At 38.8% G+C, this 18337-nt stretch overlaps 1 protein-coding gene and 1 long non-coding RNA gene across 6 annotated transcripts in view; one reads left to right on the top strand and one right to left on the bottom strand.

The window, feature by feature from the left end:
- The window catches only part of LOC310714513, an 81977-nt gene that overhangs the window by 35548 nt on the left and 28092 nt on the right, over positions 1-18337 (bottom strand). The window lies entirely within an intron of this gene.
- Positions 1-18337, top strand: part of RNF182 (ring finger protein 182) — a 30396-nt gene that overhangs the window by 10497 nt on the left and 1562 nt on the right. For 3 of the 5 annotated variants that reach the window (XM_083519708.1, XM_083519709.1, XM_083519710.1), the window contains exons 2-3: positions 10377-10479; positions 11666-14464. In XM_083519708.1, coding sequence (XP_083375834.1) covers positions 11898-12635 — 738 coding nt within the window. In that variant the 5' untranslated portion in view covers positions 10377-10479; positions 11666-11897 and the 3' untranslated portion in view covers positions 12636-14464. Of the gene's footprint in view, positions 1-10376; positions 10480-11665; positions 16995-18337 lie in introns of those variants that run through there. The other 2 variants (XR_014529629.1, XM_083519711.1) reach the window with 2 other exon arrangements.

Raw genomic sequence — 18337 nt, 5'->3', positions numbered from 1 at the left:
TATCCATCCATTCACACACCTCTTTCCTGACTCTCTTGTTTTCCCTTTATCCTAAACCTTAAAAGCACCAGATGTTGCAACCTGCTCAAGCCCCTTGGTCATTGTGGTTGCGCCTTTCTCAGGGGTGGCATGTCCCATTCTATGCTTGAGGTGAAATCGAAGCTCCTGCCACCACCTACCTGCTCCTGCCACCACCTGCTCTGCTGCCCCCTGCTACATGCTGCTATCATTGGCACCGATTGATGTGATCTTGCCCAAAACTAGTAACTATGTAAGCAGCAGCAGGGCAGGTGTGTGTGTGGGGGGGTGTTTTACCACCTGATGCAGTGGTGGTCTCACCAAGTGGCTAGGCCGACTCTGCCTTTTCTACAGTGTATTGTATCTGCAATAGATGCTTAAGTGAGGTGCTTATGTTGATGCTGGTTCATCTACCCCTATTTGGGGGCATTCAAACAATCACATTCTAGTCAAAGATACTTTTTGGCTTGGTTAGTGGAATCACCGGGTTCCTTGGCGCTATATATAAAAAATAATCCTGTGAGGAACCTGGCCTTCAGTTGAACTAAGGAGTCCATTGTCTAATATCAAAGCATGTTTGCTAGAGTCAAAAGAATAGTCTGAGTTTACAATTGCAGTCAGTGTTCCTTCCCTACTGAACAAGTCCATCACATTTCTGTACTGCAGAATATGTTCAGTCTAAGCAATGAAGTTTAAATTCTCCTGAAGTCCGAAAAATTCCAACACAGCATTAATTTGAGCACGGCAACACTCCAACAATCCTAGGACTAGTGATGCAGCACTTTATTTTACCATCTTAGCTTTATCAGCTAATAATTTGTGATGAATTATAATTGTTCTCAGAAAGTACTTGCATCTGATCCCAATTTTAAGAAAGTGTTCATTTACTAGGTAGGCCCTATTTGATATAAATGTCTGTTGCCAGAGGCTACACTGCACGTTTGAGGTAATGGTAGATTATGACTGCACAAGCAAATAAAACATTTTTCTAATTAGCTTTCATCTTTTTGTGTGTCTCATGCAAACCAATTACTGCTTTATCTTATTTCCACACACAATTGTAGGCCACAGTTTGTGTACTACAAGCTTTGTCAGCATTCAGTATTCAAATCTGGTTGTAAACCATATATTCCTAATCTGTATCTGAATTAGCATAAAAATAAAATCAATGGGAGCTTTGCCATTGGCTTCAGTAGAGTGCAGACTACACCCTATGTCTGTTGTGAACCCAGAATTATAGAAAATCACAACTGTCTTTCTGTCAATACACATTCATTTAAACAAATGTCATTCCCATGGGGGGTGGGGGGGATTTAGAAATGGTTGAAGTAAACTAAATTGAATTAATAGTTCAAACCTTCATGCAACATATCTCCTTTAAACCTTGAAAATCATTATATAGTATAAATTGGATTGCTATTTGAAACATGACATGTTTTTAATCTTGCCAATGAATTTTATTGGCTGAGAACTGCAGACCCTCCAAGTGTCCCTATTTTCCAGGCTCAGTCCTGGATTTACAGAAGCCACCCTGGTTTCTGATTTGATCCTGGAATGTCCCACTTTTCCTCAGGATATCCCTATTTTTATCACATAAATGTTGGAGTGTATGGTAGGACCTTCCTATTTTCATTGAAGAAAAGTTGGAGGTAATTGAGTTATGTGACCCCTGAGTCAAGGAGATAAGTAACTATAGAACCTTTAGAAGATATCTGAAGGCAGCCCTGGGCAGGGTATAATTAATAAAAATTATCATTATCATTATCATCATGGAATAGGATGTTCCTATTTTCATCAGAGAAAGGTGGAGGGTATGGAACTGAATACTTGCAAAGGTACAGTGATACTAATATGCCTATTTCTTTTCGTGTTGGGATAATGTGGGACCCAAACACACACCTCAATGAGGGACTAGTGACAAAGTTGTAAGAAGATGCTTTCTTGAACTCAAAAGTGCTAATTATATCTGAGAAGCTGGAAGCTGAAGAGGACTTCATTTGACTGAGTGTTCCTTACTCTGCTTTTTATATAATTTATATATGGCTCTTCCTTCATCTTGAGTATTTTTATGCTACTGTATAAAATAATATTTCAGGTTCCCAAATTTGATGAAAAAGGTAATATCAATGATGTATAAGGTGCAGCTTTTCTTTAGTGAACTGCAGGTTAATTTTACCCTTATGAGAGACTGCCCGTTTCTGACAAGACCATCAGAAAGTCATGTTGATTGGAATTTTTGTAACATACACATTTATTTTATTGACATAAGGATAATTAACCAAAATATCTTTATGTACCATGAAATGTCAGTTTCAATGCACTTAATATTACCCAGGGTGGTGTTAATAGCAATAGTTTGATCCATTGGGTAAGGGAAAGCAAAGGCATTGCTGACCATATCAACAAACTTGTTATCCATGCACCATAGACAATAGAAAATGGTGTGTTCTGCCAGTTCAGGTCCCATCAGATTTGTTTTAATATTTCAGTAACCTAGCAATATTAAGTATTTTTGACACAGTAATAAAATGTAACACTTCTGCTGCACACACTGCTGATGCTGCATTCTTCCATGTGCATTATATTTTGGGTGCTCTTTTGAAGGCATTAAAAAAATCCTTTACTGTTTTCTGCCAGTAAGAATCTGTTTATCATGCGAAGAATGTATAAGGCCATTTTCCTTCTGACTATGAACCAAAAGCAGATCAATATGCCATGTCCTGTAACTTTAGTGCAATGTAACACATTGATTAAAACTGACAGGGAAATGCCTATTGTCGAAAGCTGACTAAAGCTAGCAGAAAATGTGGCATGAAACAGGTTGAGCAAGCACTTGCTGCTAGGAATGTGTATATACAAGCATCAGGATGAGTAAAGCAGCTTTAAAAGTTAGTAACACAGTGTGGTTTTTTTCTTCTGAATCAGATAAGACTTTTGAACATGAATGCAGCAATCTCCATGTGCCCCAAACATATCAGACTTTGATTTTTATAGGCTTGGACTAAGGAGGTGTGTATCATCTAAAAACAGAGGGTTCCCCCCTTTTTTTTGTTTAGAATCATTGGTTAATTTGTACAAATTTAGTCAATTAATCTATTAGACATTTGAAACCATCAACTAAGATTTCTTTAATTGGGTGATAGTCCTAACTTAAATGTAGTCCCATGGGACTTCCGGGGGCGGCGCGAAACTGTAATGGCGGTCCTCTTCGAGTTCTGAAGAGGGGCTCCGTGGAAAAGGGTCGTTCACTGCGGCATAGCGACGACCCATTAAGATAAACCACGGGTAGAGTGAGCCCGTGGCCGTGGGACTCGGCGGGCACCAGAAGCTGCTCTGAAAACACAGAAGGGACCCCGTAAGGAGACCCGGAGTGAAGGAGGGGTAGCGGTGCTGTGAGTTCATCGCTCTTTCCACGGAAGTGAAGCCGCGCGGCCGTTGCAGATGAGCGCTGATCCTTCTTCCTAAATTCAACACCAAACTGCAAGTAACATACCCGTGAGTAAAGGGCTTAAAATTGGCAAAGAATTTGTTAAATCTGGCTGAAAACGGGAGATGAGAAAAGGGAAGTCCGTCTTCCGACATTGCTGACAAGATCAAAGCAAAGCTTTAAAAAGCGGAAAGCGCTTGAAACGGGACTGTGGGAAGTTCTAACTTTTTCGTGCTATTAAACCTGCTCTTTTTCCTGCTGAACTGAAGGTGGAAAGGGACTCTGATTATAAGAAGGAGTAACGGGGGTTTCTCTCCTACCTCCCCCTTCCTTTGGGTTGTATTTTTAAAGAGCCAGATCGTCGGGCTGCCGGAGAGAGAGTCCGTGTCAAACTGCGGAAACAGTTGCAAACTTTGTAAAAACTTTGTTGGAGTATAACTGATACATTTGAGCAGGAAAGTCTGGATGTGATATTGTTGCAAGCACCTTTTGTGAAACTTGGCTGAACTTTAAAAGGTGCTTTGGGGAACTTTGAATCTTTGAAGGGACTGCTGGATTATTGAACTTACTGAGTCGAAAAAATCTGGAACTTTAATGGCGGACTACTTCCTTCTTTGTCTTTGAAACTTGGTGGCACTCCCCCTACAGGGCTTTCGGATTATAAAATCCTGGGAACTGACTTTTGTTTTGAATTCCACTTTACCGGTTGTTTATAATTGAATTTGTCTCTCCCATGGAACAATAGACAATTTGACCTTGAACACTGACAGATGTGTAATGAGTGGTGCAGGGAGAACAAGAGCATCCAAAGCTAAGGAATCTAAAGAGGCCAAGGAAAAAGAAAAGGAAAGAAAACCAGCACAATTTGTACAAACAACACTGACCCAAGGACGCCGATCGTCGGTTCCAGCTGTACTGGTGACCCAAAGGGAACAAGGGGAAACAACTGAGAAGTCCACTGAGGAAGATATGGCAGCAGGTGGGTCAGATATATTATTTAAACAAATATTGGAGCAATTATCAAGTTTAAACCAGAAGGTGGACGACCAGTCTTTGAAGATAGATAAAGCAACTTCCTTGATTCAAAAATTGACTGATCAAGTTTCCCAGCACACGCAAGCTATAGAGAAATTGCAAGGAGCAACAGCGGAAAATCGGGAATTAGCTGGAGAAGCAATCCAGAAAGTGGGAGCTCTACAAAAAGAAGTGGAAGAAATAAAAGGAGAAGTTAAGCCCCTGCACAAACAGGAGGGTGAACAACAAGTTTATCTGTCAATGGTGGAACTGAAAAATCGCGAGAGTAACATTAAATTGAGAGGTATCCCGGAACTCGAGCAAGGAGATTTGATTGGATACTTAACACAGGAATTCTCGAAGTTCTGGGGTTTAAAGGAAGATACAGACTTCAGGATTGTTTCGGCATATAGACTGGGAAGATTGGTAAGGAAAGACAGATCCAGAGACTGTTTGATAATTTTAAGATCAAAGGAAGAGAGGGACAAGATCCTAGATCTTCATTTCAAAAAAGCAATTGAAATACAAGACAAAAGGGTGGAAATTTATAGAGATATTCCGAGACAGCTGTTGGACCTTAGAGCCACCTATTCAGAACTAGCAAAATTGCTGAGACACAACGCCATTCCCTATAGGTGGGAGTTTCCACAAGGATTATCCTTTACCTACAAAGAAAGGAAGGTCAAAATCAGAACACCTGAAGATAACCAAAAGTTCCTTCACGACCACGGAGAAGATCTCCAAAAAGGAGTGGATTGGCTTCCAGCTGTACCAGCACCAATACTGCCTGGAAGCGGGCCTACGCCTGCACCCTCGGGATCTGAGCAAAAGGAAGGCACCCCATCTTAAGAACGTTTTAAGTAGAACAGGATGTCTCTGCAGCTACTTAGCTGGAACATAAATGGCGGGAATTCTCCGGAAAAAAGAAGGAGGATATTTCATATTTTGAAAAAAGAACAATTGGATGTAATATGCCTTCAAGAAACACATGTGACTAGGCTCCACAGGAAAGTATTAATTAATAAAAGACTTGGTCAAGAATTTATCTCATCAGACAAAGTCAAAAAAAGAGGCGTTGTAATTTATGCAAAGGAGAACCTGTCACCAAAATTCTTATTTAAAGATGATCATGGAAGAATTCTCGCAATTGAAATCCAAACACAAGGGGAAAAGATTTTGATATTAGGAGTTTATGCGCCAAATGATGGAAAATCAGAATTTTATAAGAAGCTGCATGAGACAATGATGGACTACTTGGACTATTCTAATATTATTGTGATGGGAGATATGAATGGGGTGGTGTCTACAAATATGGACAAATCTCAAAATCAAAACTTAACAACAGACGGCAGACTTCCTAAAACCTTTTTTGAAATGACAGACAATATGGACTTGATTGACATTTGGAGGACAAGGAACCCCTTGGGTAAGGAAGGAACCTTCTTCTCTGAGGCCCACTTGTCATGGACACGAATCGACCAAATTTGGATATCTAGAGGGCTGGCCCCGAAAACGAGAAAGGTGGAAATCTGCCCCAAAACCTGCTCCGACCATAATGCCTTAAAAATGGAATTGAGACTTTTCCCAACTGGATCCTTCAGATGGAGAATGAATGACACCTTGCTAAGAGATCAAGAGATTGTTAAGAAGGCCCAAAAAACGCTAAAGGACTACTTTGAAATAAACCTGAACACCACGGTGGAGAAAAGAATAATCTGGGATGCAAGTAAAGCTGTAATGAGAGGGTTTCTGATACAACAGAATACAATAAAGAGAAAATTTTGGATTGGAAAAAAGGAAAAAATTTTAGAGAAAATAAGTGAAGGAGAGAAAAAGTTGAGAACCAAACCGAAGTCAAAAGAGGTGCTAAGAGAGATCAAATTTCATCAAGCACAATATTCGAAACTGATCAATCAAGAGATTGAGTGGAAAATCAAACAAATGAAGCAGAGATCGTTTGAATCAGCAAATAAATGTGGAAAGTTGTTAGCTTGGCAGTTGAAAAAAAGACAAAAGTTAAATACGGTTACAAACTTGGAGATTCAAGGAAAAATAGTTCAGAAACCAGAAGAAATAAGAAAGTGCTTCCACAGATATTTCAAAGAGCTTTATGCACAGGGGCCTCAGAAAGAATCGGAAATAGACCAATTCTTGAGGACAAATGGATTGTCCAAAATAAGTCAAGATAAAAGATCAATTCTTAACAGTAAAATAACGCAACAGGAAATTGAAGGTGCCATCCAAAATATGCAACTTGGCAAATCTCCAGGCCCAGATGATCTCACCTCCAAATATTATAAGACTTTGAAGGATTGTTTGATACAACCGCTGTTGGAGGTTTGTAACCAGATTATGGAGGGGAGAAGGGCACCGGAAACGTGGAAAGAAGCATTCATCACATTGATTCCCAAGTCAGAGAGGGAAAAGACTCAGCTTAAGAATTACCGTCCCATCTCACTCCTGAATGTGGATTACAAAATATTTGCAGATATTTTAGCAAGTAGACTTAAAAATGTATTAAATGAAGTAATTCATAAGGACCAAGCAGGCTTTCTCCCTGGTAGACACATGTCCGACAACACCAGGAATATTATTGATATATTGGAGCTGTTGCGAATTAGAAATACAAGGGCTGCTTTAATCTTTATTGATGCGGAGAAAGCATTCGACAACATTTCTTGGATGTTTATGAAGAAAAACTTGAAGGGTATGGGAGTGGGACGGGGGTTTGAAAATGGACTAGAAGCAATTTATTCAGAGCAAAAAGCCAAATTGATAGTGAACAATGTGGTGTCGAAAGAACTTCAAATTGAAAAAGGGACACGACAGGGGTGCCCTCTATCCCCTCTGCTATTTATTTCTGTTCTGGAGGTATTGCTGAATATGATCAGGGAGGACCAGTTGGTGCAAGGTATAGAGGTCGGAGCGAAACAATACAAATTGAAAGCCTTCGCAGATGACCTAGTTTTGACAGTACAGGAGCCAGAATCTAGCACAAAAAGAGTTTTGGAACTTATCTTGGAGTTTGGTCGGGTGGCGGGATTTAAGTTAAACAAACAAAAAACTAAGGTTTTGGTCAAAAATCTGACACCTACAGAGATAGAGAGGTACCAGAAAGAGACAGAGTTAAGTGTGGTTAAAAAAGTGAAATACCTGGGGGTATACTTATCCACTAAAAACTTAAATCTTTTCAAAGATAACTATGAAAAATGTTGGTTGGAAATTAAAAAAGACTTGGATATTTGGTCAAGATTGAAACTTACCTTGTCAGGCTGAATCGCAGCTATAAAGATGTGTGTTTTGCCAAAAATGTTATTCCTGTTTCAAACCCTTCAGGTCGTGGACAGAATGGAATGCTTTGGAAAATGGCAGAAGGATATTTCTAAGTTTGTCTGGCAGGGCAAAAAGCCCCGAATAAAATTTAAAATACTAACTGACTCAAAAGAAAGAGGGGGGTTTGCCCTGCCGGATTTAAGGTTGTACTATGAAGCTGCAGCCTTCTGCTGGTTAAAGGATTGGTTCCTGTTGGAAAACACCGATGTCCTAGATCTGGAAGGGTTTGATAATGTGTACGGTTGGCATGCATATTTGTGGTATGACAGGGCGAAGGTTCATAAATTGTTCAAAAACCATATTGTCAGAAAATCAATTTTTGCCGTCTGGTTGAAGTACAAGGATTTACTAGAAAGTAAGACCCCGAGGTGGTTATCACCTGTGGAAGCCAAGATTTCTAAAAAAAAGCCCAATATGGAGGCCTATTGGCCAAAATATTGGGAGCTGATTGAAAGAGTTGGAGATAATTGGAAGCTCCAAAGCCAGGACAAATTAAAAGGTAAGGTGCGAGATTGGTTACATTATGCTCAAATTCAGGAGGTATTCAAAGTGGACAAAAAAGTGGGTTTCCAGTTGGAGAAATCGAAACTGGAGACGGAGTTACTAGAACCAAAGACCAAGGTACTTTCGAGGATGTATGACTTGCTGCTTAAATGGAACACACAAGATGAGACAGTTAAATCTGCTATGATAAAATGGGCACAGGATGTAGGACATAACATTATGTCTGAGGACTGGGAAAGGTTATGGAACACCGGTATGAAATTCACGGCATGCAGTGCCTTGAAAGAGAACATTATGAAGATGGTATACCGGTGGTACATGACCCCAGTCAAGTTGGCTAAAATATACCATCTTTCTGATAATAAGTGTTGGAAATGCAAGGAGGCAGAAGGGACTTTCTTTCACCTCTGGTGGACCTGCCCGAAAGTAAAGGCCTTTTGGGAAATGATACATAATGAGCTGAAAAAGGTATACAGATATACCTTCTCTAAGAAACCAGAGGCCTTTCTCTTGGGCATGGTGGACCGGAAAGTGCCAAAGAAGGACAGAACCTTTTTTATGTATGCAACCACAGCAGCTAGGATTCTTATTGCAAAGTTTTGGAAGACACCAGATTTACCCACACTGGAGGACTGGCAGACGCAGCTGATGGACTATATGGAGTTGGCAGAAATGACTGGCAGAATTCGAGATCTGAGCGAAGAAACAACGGAGGAGGACTGGAAAAAATTTAAGGACTATTTGCAAAAATATTATAAGTTGTATGAATGTTAAGATTGTGCACGACTAAGAAATGTTATGCTTCTGCAATTTATCTAAGTAAATGATAAAGTAAGTGTTGATGGAAAAAGACGAGACAAAATAGAAACAATATATTATGTTTATTAAGAGTCTCAAAATCAAATTACAAATTTTAGAAATTGGTAACATAATAAATTCAAAGGTATAATAAGTTGGGAAACAAGATAATAAATTGCTGAACTGGCTAGAATGATGAATGCAATGCTGAGAGGATGTGAGGAGGTCCAAAAAGATGTTGTGAAAATTTCTCGATGATTTCTTCTTTTTATCTGTTTTTCTTTATATATATAGAAAATGTTTCTTGTATGCTGCTGTTTAAACAAATCTGTTTACCTATGGAAAGAAACGCAATAAAAAATTTCTTATAAAAAAAAAAAAATAAATGTAGTCCCATGACTGTTTCAATTGTCAATGGTGCTTCTGATTACAGAGTTGAAGATGTAGGTGAACATCAAGATAATTGTATCCAGAGATTATTACTGACACAATAGATTTCTCCCTGAAAAGGGGCTTTTTTCCGTCATGGCACCAGAAAAGCACACATTTTGGAGTGCTATGCAAGATTGCAGCCCCCCCCCCGTGCTTTTTTGGGGGGGTGGGAATCATAGTGCAAAATTGAGCAAGATGGCCATCATTCTCTCGCAAGAAAAATTTGGATGTCCCATTTTTTCTGGGACATTTGCAGGGTTTAGCAGCATGGCACATATGTATGGGATATATGTATGTGTGTTTATTTAAAGTACTTATATTCTGCTTTTCAGGATAGGCCTCCCAAGGCAGCTTACAAAAAATTATCCAAAATTTCCATCTTACTATTTAAATAGTAAGCACTTCGTTCTCAGCAAACTCATGTGAAAGAAAAGGTTATTGGTTATGAGGTGATTCTGTGCTGGAAGAATATATTTTTTGGCACTTAATGAAAATGACTGGTTCTGCTATCTTAAACAATGGGATTTTCTGCCAGGTGTAAGAGAAACAGCCATGGAAGTTAGAGAATGACTCCTGTCCTGCACTTACTGTACTTTGGGGAGCTTCCAAATTTATGAATTTGTTTATGGCAATTTATATAGTCAGACTGCCTGAATCCATGTCACATCAAGAGAGTGGAAAATGTAATGGGTCAGAAAGGGGAGGGGAGCATGTAGTCCAGGGTGCCTGTTAAGGTTGTCAATTCCACAGCTCCAATTGACCCATGTTCTGGTCTGCCACAGACACACATATTACAAGACGCAGCTCTAGGTGAAAGAACCTATTGTAAATGAATTGTTTTGTTTTGCAGATAGCAATGAGACTGGGATATCATCTAAAGAAGTGGCTGCCCACATGAGGACTCTTCTAAAGTTGTTCTTTAGTCCCTGCCCCATATCCATTCAGGGTCTGTGGTAAGACTTAGATTGCAAAATACAATACCGATGGCATTAGGCACTTACTCTTTTTTATTTTTTTAAAGTTGTAATCTTCAGCAGGATACATGTTGGAGATTTCGAAACAGATATGATGCACATATTTTAGAATCGTGCACAAGTAAAGCCCTTCTGGAGATCTTAAATATAATAAATGATATATTTGGGAGGAATATAGCATTAAGGAACTGTTAATGATGTAGACCTAGAACTCATACAACGTTATTAATAGCAATGAAACTAGTAATATTGGGTAATTGAAAATCTAATAGACCATATATAATGTAGTGGTATATGAAAATCTGAAATATAGTTATTTTCAGTAAGTTAACATATAAATTGTGTAAGAAGTGATGTGCTAAGAAATTTATCAAAGTAAGCAGTTTGTTTATAAGTTACTAGAACTTGAAATATCAAGATAATTGTCAATCATATGTTTAGTTTAACTTAATTTAAACTGATTTGGATTCTTTTCTTTCCTTCTTCACAATTGGTTGAGCTGCTGATCGCTGATATTCTCTTAGTTATTTGCTTATCACCTAGAATTATAAGCATCATCTTATGTAAATATTATATATAAATATAATGTGAATCTATATGAAACTATTAAATGAATATTTTAAACTCATATACCATAGGTTTTTTTAAAAAATCTCCTCTATAACTTTAAGAATTTGTGCCCATGGGTTGCATCCCATTTGCGCAAGACATGTTTGTGCAACAGGACTTCTTTCACACCTCCACATGCACTCCATCCCTCAATCTGCTCCAGAGAGTTTGGAAAAACTGCAAAAGAATGTTGGAGGGTGGTGTGCGGGGGAGGAGAGGAAGTTCCATTGCACAGGCAGAAGTATTTGCATGAACAGTTAAGTTTGCTGGATACAACCCTATGTTTGCTTGCTTTCATTTACCCACCTCAGCTCCATTGCCTTTTCCTAAGCAGTCTTTAAACAGAAATCAAATAATAGCAACAACAACAACTAGGGAGACATGGGTAGAAATACCTACTCAGCCTTGGGACAACTAACTGGTTACCTTGATCTAGTCACCACTTCTCAGCCTAACCTTACTCTGAAAGAGCAAAACCTTGAAAAATAAGTAGCTAAAATATAAAATGGAACATCTTTGATTGAATTCATGTGTTTATTTTTCTTCCCCTTTACAGAAACTATATATTATATGGAAGCTATGTATATGAAAGACACTGAAGAAAAAAGCAGATAGTCCTTGTAAGAGGTTGAAAATTATGACTGTTGGTACTCCTCCCATCCCTGATTGATTTGAGTACTGTGGTAATCTGAAAGGCACTCTAAGCATCTTTCTTTTCACAAAGAAAGAAAGACAAAGCAACAGCCTTTGTCTGACATCACCACAAGTCTAAAGCACATTGAAAAGAAATGACCAGCCTACTTCCAGAAGATACTGTGGAGTCCCAGGGCTCAGATGAGCTTGAATGCAAAATCTGTTACAACCGCTATAACATGAGACAGAGAAAACCTAAAGTACTGGAGTGTTGCCACAGAGTATGTGCCAAATGTCTTTGCAAGATCATAGATTTTGGGGATTCTCCTCAGGGAGTCATTGTTTGTCCATTCTGTAGGTTTGAAACATGCCTGCCCGATGATGAGGTCAGTAGTCTTCCTGATGACAACAATATCCTTGTAAATTTGGCTTATGGAGGCAAGGTGAAGAAGTGCCTACCAGACAATCCCACAGAACTCCTGCTGACTCCCAAAAGGCTGGCCTCTCTCGTTAGCCCCTCTCACACTTCCTCCAACTGTCTGGTTATAACTATCATGGAGGTTCAGAGAGAGAGCCCTCCAACCCTGAACTCAACCCCTGTTGTGGAATTCTACAGGCCCACAAGCTTTGACTCTGTTGCATCTGTGCCTCATCACTGGACGGTGTGGAACTGTACATCCTTGCTCTTCCAGACTTCAATTCGAGTCCTAGTTTGGTTGCTAGGCTTGCTATATTTTAGTTCCTTGCCTTTAGGGATCTACTTACTGGTATCAAAGAAAGTCACCCTTGGGGTAGTCTTTGTCAGTCTTGTTCCCTCGAGTCTTGTTATTCTCATGGTTTATGGCTTTTGCCAGTGTATATGTCATGAGTTTCTGGACTGTATGTCTTCTTAATAGCAATTGAAACGAAACATGTGAAATTGCCATAGATGTAGCACTGTTAACTTAAATTTCTTGTTTGTATTTTTTATTTTTATCCTTCAAGGAAAATAGGAGTCCTGACAAGTTTTGTGGTCCTTTTATTATTTTAAAGGGTAATTGAATGGTTGGTTTCTTCTGCTCTAGCCTGTATTACCAATGAATAAACAAATATCATTTTTTTAAAGTCTAAGCAATAGAAAGAGGGTGAGGCAAGTACAACCACCTAACTGGGTGCCTGATCCTATGCTGCAGTAATATTTTTATTTTCAATAGATTATTCATATAAGAGAACAGTTAAGATTACTGGAGTCATTTCAGAAGAAATGCCTGTTAATATTTTAAAATGTCTCTTATTTATGTGGGTGTGTAACATTGCTCTGGGATTTAATCAGCTGTGACCCTCTAATGATTAAGTCCCACTGAAACGGGGCAAGAACAGAGATCTAACAAGGTAATTGGACATTTCATCGGTGCCTCTGATCTTTAACATGCACAAAGAAAATAGGTGCTACCATCACATCAGAACTTTTTGCCAGGCTTCCAGACAGTGAAAGAGACTGAGGAATGGATGGTTGCTTTTAACTAACCGAATAGGTAGAAAATTGTAAAGGAGGCATATGCGCCACAACAATACATGGATGTATCTTTGTTCACTGTTAACATTTCTTCTCAAATATGTTTTTGATTAAAAGCATTACAAAGCCTTACCTGTGACTATCTTCTGCATGCAGAAATATGAAGAGCTGCTATTTTCCTTGTGCAAGAAAAATCCAGCTGCATCCTGAAGAGTCTGTTCCTTGTGTGGTGACCTGTTTAATATGCCCATAGCTTGTGCACAGTCTTACACAACCATGCACATTTCTTATTCTGCCACTTGTGGACCTCTGGATTGCAGTTGTGGTGTTGTAATATGCATAAGCTAAAATAATAATAATAAACAGATAGAGGGTTGTTATAAAGTGCTTAGGTTGGTTTAAACTAAGCTTTCCCTAGAAAACAGGTTGGAAGAGGATCACAGCCTTGCCTACTTAACCTAATAATTTTGAACTTCTTTTTATGAGGCCATACAAACCTCATGGTTTATACAATCGAAACCAAATCTCGTTATAGCAATTAAAACTGTGGTTTCAGTTTTGCAACATAGTCTCACTTTTGTTTACATCCAAGATGAATGACGTATTGAAGTGTGAAAATGCATTAAGCTGTATAATTGTTTGCCCTATTGTTTTATTTTAAGTAAACCAAATGATATTAACATTTAGAAATCTTTAAGGACTTCATAAGAGGCATATAATTTTGGGGATGACATGCAGCATGTCATGGAAGGAGAAAAGGCGAGTAGTGCATAATAGCTGATGCAGGAAATAACTGGAGGGATTCAATTAACAAGTCCCATAAGGACTCTCCCCCCCCCCCCGCCAAAAAAACCCCTGTATTTTACAAAAGAAAGCACTCAAAGCACATCTAAAGAAGTGTTACTTTTGTCCATTACTAATGGCTAGCATTGAAAACTTAATATCTCATAGAATGATCTGTTACTACTACTTTAAAGTGCTTGCAACAAGGCATGGGTAGTGGCATGGCCAGCACCAGTAAACCGCAAAGTGTAACTAATTTGTGACTCCATCAGATACGAAAAAGTCCATCTAAGAAAATATATGTTTTATAGTGTCTGTAACATTTGTATAATTTGTTTGTGTGCATACATGTTACAAGAATTTATATATTTGTAGGGAATTCACATTCAAAATTGTCCAAGCTGTACTATCTCCTAATAAATGAGTTATTGATGTAGGATGGAATATAGGTATAAATGTGTATCATTTCTGTACATGACTGTGTACTGTGCTTGTCATCATCTCTGATGTTTCTATCAGTCTGTGTTTAACCTGTATGTTTTTTTAAGATCTGCTATGGATGTAGAACACATACTTTTTATGTTTTAACACATGTCAAATGTTTATAATGTCTACTCAGAAATAATACTTGATATTTGTAATTCATTTCAAGTGCTCAAAGTCTTCACATAGCCTTACAACAACTCTTTATGGCCAGCACTATCACAGTATTATATTGCAGATTGGGGAAACAGGCAGAAGCTGAGAAAATAACGACATGCCTAAGACCACCTCTTCACCTTGTTATTATAGTTCTCCTCTCATTCTGCCCCAAATAGTTCCTGAAGCATTGTTTTTTAATACATAACAGTATCAGCATTCCTTTCTACAAACTGCATAACTAGTTTTGAATAGCAGAATGAGTCAAAAGCCCTTCCCTTTCAATTTCATGACATCCCGTGGGATGGCCTTTGGATTGTGTAAACAAATCTGAAGGCAGAGGTGTGTTCAGATGCTCCTATCATGAGATGCTAAAGTAGTCTTTCTCCAGCATCATAATCGTAGACACTGTACAGGTGAGACATACAGTGATAAGGGATCGGAATAGAGAGAAGGGAGTAAACTATTCTCTGTGCACTGAAGTCAGAAGTCTGATAATATGAATGTGAGTATAGGGGGGGAATGCTCAGAATCCTTGATATACTGCATAGTCTTAAATATTTTGCCACCTATGACAGAATAGTGTTGCCATAGTTGGCACTGCAATACCAGCCTGATAACATACTCTGAAATTGCAGTGAACACTTGACAGAGCGAGCCTTGTTTGAGTTTATCACTCTGTAACTGCAATGTGAAGTCATGAGTTGGATCCGTAACACAACCACCAGAGATCCAGCATCAGAGATGGAGTTTTGGTTTCAACTCGCATCACCTCAAGCACAATTGTGCCTCCGTTATTAAATGCTTCTTATAATTGTAATGTATTTCTTCCATTGCACTCATGCATCATCCACCTTTGGGTGCATACAGACATACCTTACAGGAGCCAGATTGTTTTTTCTTCTGCGGAATAAACTTGGCTCCTCCCTGGACCATACATCTATGATTCCAAATGCAGCGCAGATCCAGGCAAATTTTAGATTCAAAAAGGAAAACTCAAGTGCCTGGAATCTTAATCTAGTTGAATGTTTCTGCTGTCCTTTATGTAAATAAGAAAAAGAGCCAAACTATTTTTTTCTTGACATGAAACACCATTCTGTGTAGGGGTGGCGGGTGTAGCTTCAAAATTAAAGGATAACCGTTCAAACTGCACAACAAACATTGTGTTAGCAGGGGCTATGTGACATGAGATGCCAGTGGTATTTAACCTGGTCATATAAAACCACAGAGTCAAAGTATCTGATTCTGGTCCAGCTCTGCTTCAGATGGCTTTAGTCTACTTGCCAGTCTCTCAACTGCCTGGTTTATTGTTCAGATGTCTTGGTAGTTTGTTTTTCAGAAGTTTGTTCCTAGAGGGGCCAATTAGAAACAGAAAAAGGAAAGAGGAAGCAAGAGGAGGAAGAAAGGCATTGGAGGGCAAAAGAAAGAAGACAGAAATGGTAAGAAACAAAAAAGGAATGAAAAAGCAACTTTTCTGATTTCAATATCTGCCTTCTGGGTGCTTGTTATGAAAAGGGAAATAAATTGGTATGTAATAGAAAGTCATTATTTAAAATGTAAATAAAAATTATTGGTGGAGGAAGCTCATGTGTATTTACAATAACAAAGATCCCACTCCCACATAAGTGACTGATGGACAAAAGTGAGATGTGGTGAAATGTGCCTTAGGTCAGATTGGATGTCACCAGTTTAGTTCTTCCCACAACACTGTACAAAAGAATTATACTCTCCTCAAGTACAGAAAATGGTGCACATCTTAGCTGGAAGTCTAGGAAAAAACTGAAGGGCAACAACATTGTGAGAGTGAGTAGCTTTTTGCTACTCCTTGTAGCACTGTGGAAGAGCAGAGTATGTATGTATTTATTTACTTACTTACTTACTATAGCATATTTTTTCTCTTGGTCATGTGTGGTGTATTTCCATCAACTGTGCTGATGTCATTATGACAGATTGAACAGAACTTAGCAAAAATAGAAGCAGATAATTCCTTGTATCCAGCTATGACAATTTATGTATTCTGCCACAATCTGAGTGTTTTTGCCTAGTCTGGTGTTTAAATAAAATAACTCAAGCTGCTGGCTTTCCCCCAGTTCTATGAAGAGATCTATGGCACAATCTTATACAATATTAAGTGACCAGAATATGCTATTCTTTTTCTCAATAGGAGGCCCATACATTCTAAGTGACACTGCTCATTTTATTTAAAATAAAATGCATTTTGTGCATTGGTTTTTATCTTGTTCTGATTCAGTGGTAAGCAGCAGATTTTCTCAGAGGGAAAGTGGTGCAACATGCAGAAGTGTGGACAGGCCCTAAAACCCTGCCATCCTTTGAGGTGTGCACCTACCTGAAGTTTTCTCTAAGATTTCTCCAACCAAAAAAAGTTTGCAAAAATGCAAATACTGGGGAAAGGGTGCATAAAAATGAATATATTAGTGGAAATGACATCCTAAAATTGCATTATATTAGGAGACATTGCTTGCAAAAATAATGTCTATTACTTGAAACTGTATTCAAAATTGGGTTTGTTAGGGGCAATTAGCATTAAAATGCTGGAGAATTTTCATGAGGATTTTTTAAAAAGAAAATTTGCAAATTGCTGCCAAAATGTGGAGAACCAAATTTAAGATTGGAGAAATGAGAAGTTGATAGACCCTTCCATCCCCAGTTAGAACAAAGGTGAAGGGAAGTTAGAAAACAAATTGTTTATTTTCATTTATTAACATACCTTGTAGCTCATGCCGTCAATGTAAATTTATATTCTCTGGGCAGCTAGTAATAAACAAAAGTCCTTTAAAAAATACAAGCAAACTAAAAACAACAGTTCATTCCAACATATAATAAGATCAAAGCAATCCAAATTAAAAATGTTATCATTGGCTTTATGTTGACAGTTTCTGTGTGCATCTATCATTTTTTTAAAAAAAAAAATCCAATAATGCTTGTATCCCATCATTCCTCCTGGGACCCATGATGGCGTATATGGTACTCCTCAATATTTTATCCTCACAATATATATGTGAAGTAGGTAAGGCTGAGAGATGGTAACTGATCCGACGACTCCTAGCAAGCTTCATGGCTTGGTGGGGATTTGAGCCTGAATCTTGCCAGTTAATGTCCAACACTAACCACCACTCCACACTGGCTAATAAGTCAACCAAGCATTGGCTTCCAGACAGCAGACCATAGGCTTGCCATGCACCTGGAAAATCCCTGCCATGTCCTTGTTTTTGGGTGTAAAAATGGTGGCCGGGGCAGGGCAGGGGGCAAAATGTCAGGGAAAACCTGGATGTCTATTTTGGGTGGAAGTTCCCCCCAAAAAAACTCAACAATTTGGGTAGGGGTTTTTTACAAAGCTGAACACCTGCGGGTCTCAGGAATCTTACTTTTTGAAATATGGCAACCCTAGCAGACCATTGCGCTGTGATCCTTCTCCCCATACTTGCTTTCCTCATTAAAGTCCCTTGCAACCCATCCTTCTATTTTTGACTGTAGCAGGGAAACAGAAATGAATAGTACCAATGCATAACCTTAGTGGCAGACTTCAGAAAGAGAGCTCTCAGCAAGGGAAACCAGCAGCCGCTCAAGACGTGCTCCCTTTAAATGCTTCCCCCGCCCCTGGCTGGTTGACATTTAATCAAACTGAAAAGGAGGGGGAGAGCCTCTTACCTCCTACCT

Source organism: Podarcis liolepis (genome assembly GCF_965112155.1).
Source record: "Podarcis liolepis genome assembly, chromosome: 8".
Taxonomy (NCBI): Eukaryota; Metazoa; Chordata; class Lepidosauria; order Squamata; family Lacertidae; genus Podarcis; species Podarcis liolepis.
The sequence above is the reverse complement of the archived record's forward strand: the minus strand, read 5'-3'. Positions and strand labels throughout refer to the sequence as shown.